Raw genomic sequence first — 11,309 nt, 5'->3', positions numbered from 1 at the left:
CACCCGCAGTCCACATTCACCACAAACAACAGACATAACCAACACTCACACGAAGGAAAACAATATTCACAACATGTCTGACAAAGAGACATCAGTCAACCTCAAAGCCTACAACATCAACGGCTACGATGCACCAGACCGCTGCGAAAAGTGCGAAGTCTCACTCCCCGACAAAGACGCCCGGAAGCAGCACGTGAGTGAGACGCGCCACCGAGCTTGCCCCTTCTGCGAGAAGTACGTGCCCGTTGGTGGATTCTACGTTCACTGCGATATTGTCCACCCACAGGAGCACTGGAACGATCATCAGGTTGCGTACCAGGACAAATTCGATAGGCAACAGGCGCCTTCATGGTTGGGAGTGAAGGAGTGAAGGTGTCGACTGTAGAAGATGCATCACTAGGTTGAATCGAGTGTCCAAGCATGGTTTTGATTGGAGATCAAGGGGGAGAGGTGAATGCGGCATTTGATATACTGTTGGCGTCTGAAGCGGGCGCGTTGTTTGCGGGACTGAACAAATACAGATACTTGAACCTGTTATCACTTGGACTGTGTGCCTTGTTCACCAACTACACTCGTTAAGAATGTGACTAACTCAAGCTTGAGCGCTTCCCAAGTTGTATGAAAGTTGCGCGCAAATCGAAGCCCACCTTCACTTCTGTGGACATCCATTAAGCTTCCCCGATAAGCTTATTCCGCCAACGGCTTCATCCCCTCAAAGGATCAACGCATCTTTACCGCTCCCCATGTGCCTCTCAAACGTTGGCGCAGCAGCTAAAGACGCCCTCCTGCATCCGTCCACTCACAGCTTGGCAGTGAGTTCAGCTGGCCGGGGTAAGACGCTGCCAAGACGCATCTGCCGGGGCCACTATGCGTGGTGAAATTGAAGGGTCTTGATTGTTTCTCTGACCCCTTCAAGATCGTCGGAAACGAGGGTTTTAACTGGACGTTGCGAAGCGAGGATCGTGGGATTTCGTTTTCCGCGGCGCTTCAGTGTGACGAGGGTCTCTGGGAGAAGTCAGCCCATTATCTGCCTTGCAGCTTTCAGCCACAGGGCCTGGACCCTGTTGGACGAAGACGATGATACAAATAGGTGCCTACTAGCTGATGAGAGAATTTTCGTAAATTGTTCGGGTGTTTGCGTTGCTTGTCTACCTGTACTGAGTGGAAACAAACACTAGACACAATGAAGAGCGTGGCATACTTGGGTGTGATAAATCTCGGTACTTGCTCCTTCACTTGCTCTGACAAGCTTCAAGCTAATCATGTCTTTTGAACAGGCATCTTTGCCCTCTCCATTTGTGTCCTCGCGGGCTGCAGGAGCAACATGGAGAAAAACTACCCGATCATCAACTGGCCACAGTCAACGATAGAGCTCATCTGGGGAACAGAGTGCACCAATGCCACGTCTGACTACATGCCTGACCTATACAAGCTTGGAACATCAGGTAAGAAACACATCTAGGTCCGGAGAAGCTTGGCTGACATTGTTATAGGAATATGCAGAGTCGTAGACGGCAAAACTTCTTGCAAGTCGAAATTCCCCCCATCTCTCAACCTTGCCCGAGCTATTCTCGAAGACCTTTCGGACGCAGAGTCATCCGACATTATCAAAGAGTGTCGAAAAGCAATCGACAAACCAATCAACCACCGCACAGCCGAAAAGTTAGGCATCGCCATGGTCTCGTTCATCATCGCCTCCATCTTCCTCAACATCATCTCCGTCATCGTAGCCGCAGCTGACGACTCAGCCTTCGGTATCCCGGCGACGAGTGTTCTCGTGATAGACGCACTATTCATCTTCACCTCACTCATAATGTGCATCGCCATGATGAACTTTGAGGGTGGAGGTTATCTTAAGAACGTCAGTGGAAGGGACTTTTCGGACAGGGAGATGATTGGTGTCGCCATTTGGATGTTGTTCGCAATGTTGATTGCCCGCATTCTTTCCAACCCTTGGTTGCTTGTCGGCGCCCTCATGATCATTCTGCCTATAGTGCTCGTCTTTGTTCTTTTCTTGGTGCGGACACGGGGGTTCTTTGCCGTGGTTCGAGCGGCGGTTGCAGAGGGGTGATGCATGAATAGCACACTCACAGTTTCATCGGCCAGGAGTAAAGACCTTATTAAACTATCACGAACTCTCGTTCTGGCTGCTGAAAAAAATCAATCCCCTTTCCTTCGTTCTTTTTGGGATCGTGACCATAAAAGACGCCTATTCTCCTGAAAATTTGAGAATTGTCGTCCTCGATTAGTACCAACCCCACGGCGTCAGGGCCCCATTTATAAAGGCATAGACAATACACTAATCCATCTCCTTTCAAGTTCTCCTCGGTGACCGTATTCTTGTCATCAAGCCAGAGGGTTGCCACCTGTTTTGGCAAAAAACTGTCCATGCTAGAGCAGGCCTCATACAAATCATCCTCGTCACCCTTGTGAAGATAGGCAGATGTTGCTGGTCCACTGATAACCAAGCTTCCTTCACTGACCATACCGAAGGGATCGTCTGTGGCTAGTTTCGTCGTGCAGTCTATGATCCGGGCACGATAGTTTTCCTCGCGGAATTCAAAAGTGAAGGCCCACATTGTGTTGCAGTCAATCGACGCCCATGACCAAGACGGGGCCCTTTCTCGATGGGAACAAATGTCAACGTTAGGACACACGAGCAAGAAGAAGTCCCGTTCGCGCCTCCATAGAAGACTCGGCAACAGATAGTTTCTCCACAGCCCAGCAAGGTACTCGCCCCCATCGCCCTTTGTCAGAACGTCCCACTGCCTCGCAACGCCTGCGATGGCAGGAAGCTTGTCTCTTGGGTTTGTCAAGTTTCGGCAGCTATAGCCCATAAGGATCATGAACCAATGAGCAGGCTGAGCAGACTCCTCCTCAAGAGGGAGCCTGTATTTGAGAATCTTGTGGCCTATTGGGTTTCCAAGTGACGGGCGAAAACCAGGATGCTCTCGTTCTGACTCGCTTGTACAGTAGAAGAATGGGCCATTTGCTCCAAAGGTCAACAGCCGAGAGGAGAGTAGCCATTCTTGGTGTGACCATCCGCGTGCATTGATAGGCAAGTCTTTGAACTCCACATCCGGCATGAGCATAGAAACTTCAGCGGTTGCCCTCTCGTTTTGTTCTTGTCCGTTTCCCTCCTGTACATATGGAAGATAGAACCGCGTTCGTGGCTCAAAGAGACCGCCACCAGAGTCTCGAGCGCTACCAGCGACGATGGTGAAATAAGCGTTTCCATATACGCTGTTCATCGTTGCTGATTCCCGCTCCCAGTCTTGGCGAGCCTGCTTTGAATCGCCCTGGAAGATATAGAGAGCATCTATCCACAGATAATTGCAGCCCAGGTCTCTTGTCACCTGCACTGAATCCTGTAGAGTGGGGGGCATTTCTTCGATCAAGAACCCTTCGCATCGGTCTTTATAAGAGGCTGGTGTCGTTGTAAAGCTGGGGTAGGTGCCCCAACAGTACGACAAAGCAGCATATCTCACGCTTCCTCCTGACTTTGTCAAGTCCTTGATCTTTTGATTGTTGGCTGACGTGATGAGATGTATTCTGCCATCAGAATGACTGACATCCAAGAGCCTAGTTGGAAGTCTTTCAGAGACCATCTTGCCACAAGGATGATTCTGAGCACAGTCTTCCAGACGATCCTTGTATGTCTGCATGTCCCACTCATGACGACGGTATGCCACTAGTATTCATTAGTTACCTAGTTCATTTATGACGTTCTATGTCGTGAGGCTTACAGGGAGAGTAGTCGAGGTCAAGTTTGGATGATATAATGGATCCGGCCCGGCAGACCAGTCCACCCTGATCATACACAAGAGTGATGGCTTGGTCCTCCAAACTTGTGTCTTGCGCTATCTTTTTTCTTTTAGGATTCGTGCCCCTTTTGGGCTTTTTTTCTATCGTCTGGTCTAGAATCCAGGCTGAAAAGAAGCATTGAACAGATGTAACAACCTGATTCCGAGGATTTCTTGGCCTGTTTGATCGTCCCCATAGTTAAAGTCCAGGGCTCCTGAGAACGGGGTATAGTCGCTTTGGAACATATTGAACAGAGATTCTCTTAATAAACCTAGTTAGCATAGGTAACCATGAGCTGTAAGATCAGTTTTGTCGATTTCTTACTGGGTGGAGTCATGGTGGGATTGACTTGCTGTAGGTCTTGGACAGACATCTAGCTCGAATGGTACCTATCAATGCTTGTTGAACCTGATTGGTGCGCAGGCCGTGAGCCTGATACGACACTCTGTTCAAGGCCGGGCAACGCACAGAAACTTGGGGAGTGTGGGAGGTAAAATGGGGAACGTGGCGAGGAAGGGGTAAGATTGGGCACCAATTAAGCTGACATGAAGTGATTAGGCACCAGTCTCGTGCAGAACCAAAGGCCTTGAAAGGAATCAAGCTACCATCCTCACAGCTGGGGTATAGCATAACACTAGAAAGTGAGATACAACAGGGCTCAATGTAAGACTCCTAAACTCCAGTCTTCTGCCCCAATGTCGTTGTTCACTCTACCCACATCCTCTCACACTTGCTACTGTCAAATGCCTCCCCAGACATGATGCCATGAACATATGTCTCACCAACCACCTTCCACCGATTTCCAGACGGTCTAAAGGCCATTGGTGCCTTGCAGCCATTAACTAGAAAGATCCTGTCCCCAGGCTGGAGCTTAGGCGGCCCAAGACCCACGTAACCACTTGATGTCCTGAACATGGCTCTTCCCCATCCAGCAGATGCGTCAAACAGCCAGGATGGGTCCGTGGTGTAGAATCTAACGGTCGCTCCTATGGAAAGAAGTGTGTCCCATAAGGTGAGGAGAGCAGCTCCAACTTGATTGCCAAACAATCGTTTGGGAAGAAAGCTTGTTAGCCTGACGACACGGTTGTCAAAGGCGTCAAACTGCGCGTTTTCGTCTTCCACTCGGACAGGGTTGTATAAAGTAAACCACTTCATTGTTCGCCAGAACATCTCCCGTCGAGGCTGCCCCGTGGGCTCGTAAACATCCGCAGAATCGAGCTGAGCGACTTCACGCCACGTGAGGTATGCTCGAAATGTTTGTGTCCAAGCCCACTCATCAGCATCAGGCATGCCAAGTCCCACGGCGACAACTTCGTCCACCTCTGCTCCCAGAAGTCCTAGAACCTTGTAGTTCTCGATAAACTCGACCTCTGCCTTGGAATCTTTGGTGGCACGAGCCGGACTGGGGATGCTGGCCCTATGGTTATGTCCACTGTAGGTCCAGCTCCACCACTGTTGCATCTGATCATGTTCCCAGTCGAGTGACCACGACGGAAGATTGGTCTTGGAGTTGGGTCGAACGCCGCGACTCCGGACAAGAACACCGAGATCAGGCCGGGCTTTGAGAACCGCAGTCGTAAAATCGAGATAAACGTCGGCAGCGTCTTTGGAGTAGTCCACAGTAATGCCGATATAGTCCCTTTTTCTAACAAATGCAAGGACTCCATAGATCTTGTCCCGAGGATTGGTCGCCGAGGAAGCCTCGTTCAGCGCAAACGCAATAAACAAATCCATAGCAAGATCCCTCTTCCAAGAAACCCGATTAACGAAAGGTGCTTCAGCATGAGTTGGAATAATATCGGCCTTGGAGTTCCAGCTCCAGTAATCAGTGAGGTGCGACCAGCTGATCTCGTCTTCGCCACACTTGACGATGGCATCGGGAGAGACTGTTGCTTCCTGCAAGATCCACACCCGAGAAAACCACTGCCTGTTCCAGAGATACTCAAATGCCAGGGCATCATAGATCCGGTCCCAGAACCAATTCTCGTTGAGTCTTCTGTCGCTTGCTGCTGTTCGTCCGGTGGTTTGACCGAGATTATGCTCTGCATGCCGCCAGCAATCCACTGAAACCCTGGTGAACCCAAGAGGCCACGCATGGGAGTATTCCAAAAGAACTTTGAGCACACGAAACGCTCTCCTCGTCAGGAAGTTCGACGGCCCCAGCCATATAACAGCTCTTTGACATGTCTCATAAATCTCCCGCATGAGAGGAACCTGGACGTTCTTTTCGTTATTGTCCGTCTGGTTGATGCATATAGCATCAATCCACATGCAACGGGGCTGATTAGCCTCTCTCAGATTCTTCAAAGCTGAATAGAGGTTTGGTCCAACAGGAAAGTCATGCCCGTTGACAGAGATGTTTTTCTGCCCGGTTGCGGTACCCCAGCAGTAAGACAATGCCTCATAGTGCGGCTTGTCAGACAGTCGAACATTCCTGATTCGGCATGAGATTGGACCCGGCCCAGGAAGTAAATCCAAGACGCGGATTTCGTCTGGCGAGTCGAGAGGCTCGTAGCTGAAGGAAGTCATTGTGATGACGGGTGATGAAAGGTCAGACGATGCTGCCTGAGAAGGATCAAACCTGGGCGCTTCACGTCTTCTGCCCGATGACTAAGCCCACAACTTTGTGAGAGCATCACCCAACCCCTGTCCTCTGAGATGGCTCCTTTGTGGTTTCAGAATAGCTTCAGCGCCATGCAACGAAGAGGCTGCCACATTGACGATCCAAGTATGTATTCCCGTGAAGTGGGCGTTATCGGCTTTGACTAGGGCTAGTCGCACTCGTCACTGACACTTCTGTCTGAGACATTGCCACAATCCCGGATCAAGCATCTGACGAATGCAGCGCCACATCCCGAGAACTGGAATCGGGTATTAATTAATTCTTCCAGTCATTCTTCAATAAAAGCCCTGCAGATGCCAAAGAATCACAGAGTCCAGATCCACTGTCCACGCAATCAGGGCCCCAACACCCTGTCCCAAGACGGGAATAGCGTCAGCGGACTAACAATAAAAATCAGCCACCATGCCAGGAACGCACGCGCTATTGACTGTTAACCTGCCCCGTGGCGTCGATAGGGCGCTTGCTTAATTGTCTGGGCCTTCCAATTCAGCTTTCAGCTCCGTCTTATCGGGCGGGAGAGACAATAGCGTCTGCTGCGGTTAGAAATGATCCAGACCCTTTCTGTTTGACGCCTTCAATCCATCCTCTTCCGGGGGGTGCCAAGTCGATAGTTTCTGTCATGGAAGGGAGTATTTAAGTCCACGAGTCCCCTCGACCAGATCCCTTGAGGGAGAGGGGATTCGATATTATTGAAGCCATCAATCGTAGGTCTTTGGGGTATTTCACACCCTTGTTCTGTTATATATTCTTGTGCGCAAGCACCCAGTTCATTCCTTATCATTCACTTTCCTTTCATCAACCTTCACCATGTCTTATCGCTGGATCCTTGCAGCCCTCGCCTACTTGGTGACCATCGTCGCAGCCTGGCAGGCTCCCGCATATAGCGGCTACACTCGTGTCTGGTTCGACCCGTTCAGAGGAAACTGGGGCGTCTCAGTCAACCAAAACACATGGAACGTCATCAAGAAAGACAAGAACTATAACAACGAACTTCAACGATACACCGGAGATCAGCGCAACCTCCGCCTTAGTGGTAGAAGCACCCTCCAGCTGGTCCCTCAGTACACTCCCTCAAAAATCAGCAGCTGGACATCTGCTCGTATCGAGAGCAAATACACCTTGACTCCAGCCGTCGGCAAGATCACTCGAGTCGAGGCTAGCATCAAATTTGGCACCAACTCGGCGACGCGCAAGCAGGGCATCTGGCCTGCCTTCTGGATGCTCGGCGACTCCAACCGACGCGGCGTCGCGTGGCCGGCCTGCGGAGAGATTGACATTATGGAGAACATCAACGGTCAAAGCATCGGATACGCCTCTCTTCACTGCAACAAGGCCCCTGGTGGTATCTGCAACGAGCCCACTGGTCTTGCTGCTCAGACTCCTCTACCCGACACCAACTATCACGTCTGGCGAGTGCAAATTGACCGCCGAAACAGCAACTGGAAGTCCCAGTCCATCACATGGTACATGGACGGCAGAGTATTCCACAAGGTGACTGGTGCCAAGATCAACGACGCCAAGACGTGGAAGGCTCTCGCTCACAGCCCATTGTACATCATCCTCAATGTCGCCGTTGGGGGCGACTGGGTAAGCCCTTCCCCGGCCAGACAAGGTTAGACAGTCGCTAACGAGTTTTTAACAGCCCGGCAACCCCAATAAGTACACATATGGAGATAGGGGTAGTATGATGGAAGTAGGATATGTCGCTCACTATATATCCAAGTAGACGGATATAAAAAATATTAAGGTGTTTCAAGTTTGTGAAAACTTTGTATACCTTGAAGGGTTACGAGTAAACAAGTCGGCCTGTATACTGACCATACTTGCATGGCAGAAACCTGTTATGGTCTGCACTAATACTTCGGCTCGACGTGACACACTCCAAGTTGCAGACCTACGCAACGGAAGTTGGTCTAGGCTCGTGACCTCCTAGATGGTATCTTTCAACCAAAACGCTAGGCTTCTAGTACACGGGGTTGCCTAACATGAACTGCTTAAGCGCTTGGAGCTGTCCCGATGTGACATCAGGCCTGTCGTGAAGCTCGTCTAGCATTCGGTGATGCGGTTGCCGGCTCTTCTACTGCAGGCGGCATAAGATTAAAAAAAGGCCACTGTGTTAGCTTTGGGATATGATGCTATGATGCTATGATGTGCTGATAATGTGTTCTTTGTTATAGTTGAAGCCTGGCCCTTGATGGGTTAACTGAGCCAGAAGATCGCCAATGATTTACCAGCGGGATTCCCTCTACTGCAGCCACAATCCTATTGAACGCGTCGTCCCCTGTCAACTGCGTACTATAATGGTTTTCGCATTGGCCCTCATCTTCTCGTTCTGGCTTTCACGTCAAGGCGGCTGCAAGATATTGCTTATATTCGTGGTCATTTTCTTGGTAATGGCCACCTACTACTACTTGGTGTTTCCCGACACACAACGAGTGATTGATGTGCAGTTAGAAACACTCTTTTTCGCTAGCCTCTGATTGTTTCTATTGTCTCTCTAGGACTACCGTGATCTCCCAGTTTCCGATTTTGTGCGGGCGTATGGCGACCTTTCACACGTCGGCATTCCAGTGACTGGCCTGCTGGATGACGACACCGCTCTTTTCTACGTTCTTCCCGAATTTGACGATGTCGAAGACGGGAGTGGATGCGATATTATCCTCCGGCTTTTATTTCCTGCCGCTGCACCTCAGGTTCTATTTGGCGAACACGCCCAACATCTGGCAGTCGAATTTCGGAGTTTTATCACAGAGGCCTATGAACGATTTAATGGACCAAACTTAGCTCACGCAGCTCTATTCAGGGATAAAAATAGCTCAATAACAAAGTCTATCATAGGTATCAAGTCTGAGTTGGCTGGACATTGACAGACTCATAGCTCGACCCACAAAGCAAAAGGACAGTCTACATATTTCCCTCAGCGAAATATCCCTTCAGGCGCGCTCTCCACTGGTGACTAAACTCCCATGCTCTTTCAACAACCTCGTTGGCCTTGGCCTCTAGAGCATGCTTGTCTGGTCTTCCATACTGTAGAGTCAGTTGATCCTCCTTCAATGCCTCTAATGTGGCCCTTAGCCACCGGATGTCGTACTTCAGCATCTCGCCCCGCCCAGCCAAAAGATCAAAGATGGCATCACTGCTGATGGACCATATGGTCTTACTGGCAAAGAGGTTGTCAGTATCGTGGATAGTAAGCGGCATAACTTGAAGAGCATTGTCAACCTGGGCTCGAAAGTTGTCAGCATCTTGGCTGAAGAGTTTACCAAAAGCCGCGTTTAGTTTGTGGTGAGGGATCTTTTTCGAAAATGTAAGAGACTGAGTCCGCCCGTTTTCGAGAAGGTTGGTTAGTTGTTTGTTAAGCTCTTGAGCCTCCTTGATCAGCTGATTGTTGACAAAACCTAGACGATCCCAGATCCAATGCTGGCGAGGTCGGTCGGTGGGAAACCCGCGGATGTAGAGATCCATATTAGTCCAAAGAGCTCGCTGCTGTTTCATGAACTCAAACTCCAGCGCCTTGCACAAGGATATCCCATCCCTGTAGTCATCCTTGAAGTGACCAGTGAGCAGGTCGCTACGGTATGCACCGATATCGGCTAGGGCGGTATCAAGGTCCTCCTCGACGCTGTCAAGAGCCTCTCCGAGAAACTCATAGAGCGATGGGACAATAGGATGCCAGCCTTCGAGCGTGTCCCCCGTCGAGACGTCGCTACGAAGTTTGTATTGAGTGCCTGGAGGAGCTGTCATGACACAAATCTCGGTAAACTGTGACGGTACCCAGGTAAACGTGGAGACGGCACTGCAGTATTTGTCGACTGCATAAGCGGCGAGGACGGAGATGCACGCCAGGACCATCATGAGAGCAAAGACCGTGACCAAGATGATGTGCACCACGATCCGAGGGACGAGGGCGTCGAGTACTCGGTGGACCATAGAGCAAGTTTTGACAACGAGGGTCAAGGCGTCGAAGAAAGTGATGATGAGCAAGTAAAGAATATTCTTGAATGGCTGCACCGCCTGCTCGAACGGCTCGCCCAAGTGTTCAAGTTGTACTCGCAGGATCTGGAGCCAGGACCTCATCTTCGTGACATAGCCGTCGGATGGGACATCTGAAGAAGGGAGATTCGCTTTGTCCTGCGTGCTACAGTTGTCTTGGGGGCTCTCTCTATCGTTGGAGGGCTGAGGTCGAGGTAGATCAGTTGATGACTGGAAAGAGGGCTGCTCGGCTGGTCGAGGGAAGGGCTTTTCATCGGATCGCGTAGAGGACTTCTCGGATCGTCGAGTGCGGGTATGTGAACGTTCGCGACGGGACTTTTGCCCAAAGGCAGACGCTCGAGTCCTCTCGTTGTCGGAATCTGAGTCATGATTGGTTCCGCAGCCACCTGTTTCTTCCTGGTCTTTTTGGCGTCGCTGTCGCCTCTGGAGACGGTGGGTTGCTCTACGGATGGCTTGGTCGTGATCACCATCCTCCGTGTCACTGAGAAGGTGGCCAGGCATGGTGAGCGGTGAGAGAAGACGTTGCGGATAGGCGTGCCGAGGAAGAATAGAAGAAGGATGGTTCTTGACGAGAAGATGGCACGTAGTTGGCTAGGGAAGTTGAGGAGCCATGTAAAAATAGTTATTCAAGCGATGAGAGGGGGATGACGAAAATGAGTATGCTTACGATATTTAGAACAAAGGATAAAGATGCATGCTTTCTCAAGGCAGAAACATGATTACCGACAGAGAGTTGTCAATGACTGGGCAGATATGCCTTGCATGCAAGCCCTACATGATGCATTATGAGCCAAAGAATACCCTAGAACTAAGATTCTTTCAACTCTAGGCAGAACCGGATTGATAAAGGGAGTTCACTCATGGTGGTGGATGATTTGTCACTGTCAAG

At 50.3% G+C, this 11,309-nt stretch overlaps 5 protein-coding genes across 5 annotated transcripts; 3 read left to right on the top strand and 2 right to left on the bottom strand.

The window, feature by feature from the left end:
• Nucleotides 1-73: 73 nt before the first annotated feature.
• Nucleotides 74-370, top strand: MRS44_009430 (uncharacterized protein; the record flags this gene model as incomplete). The annotated part of the gene is made up of 1 exon (XM_065621286.1): nt 74-370. One exon carries the CDS (start codon nt 74-76, stop codon nt 368-370), a length of 297 nt encoding a protein of 98 aa, XP_065477358.1.
• Nucleotides 371-1,324: 954 nt separating this feature from the next.
• On the top strand, nt 1,325-2,071 carry MRS44_009429 (uncharacterized protein; the record flags this gene model as incomplete). Its single annotated transcript, XM_046284366.2, has 2 exons — nt 1,325-1,445; nt 1,494-2,071. The coding sequence occupies 2 exons, from the start codon at nt 1,325-1,327 to the stop codon at nt 2,069-2,071; spliced, it is 699 nt and encodes a 232-aa protein (XP_046125349.2).
• A 49-nt stretch (nt 2,072-2,120) lies between these two features.
• Nucleotides 2,121-6,333, bottom strand: MRS44_009428 (uncharacterized protein; the record flags this gene model as incomplete). Its single annotated transcript, XM_046267894.2, has 3 exons — nt 2,121-3,691; nt 3,747-3,860; nt 4,533-6,333. 3 exons carry the CDS (start codon nt 6,331-6,333, stop codon nt 2,121-2,123), a joined length of 3,486 nt encoding a protein of 1,161 aa, XP_046125350.2.
• A 901-nt stretch (nt 6,334-7,234) lies between these two features.
• Nucleotides 7,235-8,044, top strand: MRS44_009427 (uncharacterized protein; the record flags this gene model as incomplete). The annotated part of the gene is made up of 1 exon (XM_046271695.2): nt 7,235-8,044. The coding sequence occupies one exon, from the start codon at nt 7,235-7,237 to the stop codon at nt 8,042-8,044; it is 810 nt and encodes a 269-aa protein (XP_046125351.2).
• A 1,287-nt stretch (nt 8,045-9,331) lies between these two features.
• Nucleotides 9,332-10,921, bottom strand: MRS44_009426 (uncharacterized protein; the record flags this gene model as incomplete). Its single annotated transcript, XM_046279063.1, has 1 exon — nt 9,332-10,921. The coding sequence occupies one exon, from the start codon at nt 10,919-10,921 to the stop codon at nt 9,332-9,334; it is 1,590 nt and encodes a 529-aa protein (XP_046125352.1).
• Between the last annotated feature and the right edge of the window lie 388 nt (nt 10,922-11,309).

Source organism: Fusarium solani (assembly GCF_023522795.1).
Source record: "Fusarium solani strain SB1 chromosome Unknown bctg00000005, whole genome shotgun sequence".
NCBI lineage: Eukaryota > Fungi > Ascomycota > Sordariomycetes > Hypocreales > Nectriaceae > Fusarium > Fusarium solani.
Note: the sequence above shows the minus strand (reverse complement) of the source record. Positions and strands in the feature narration are given on the sequence as shown.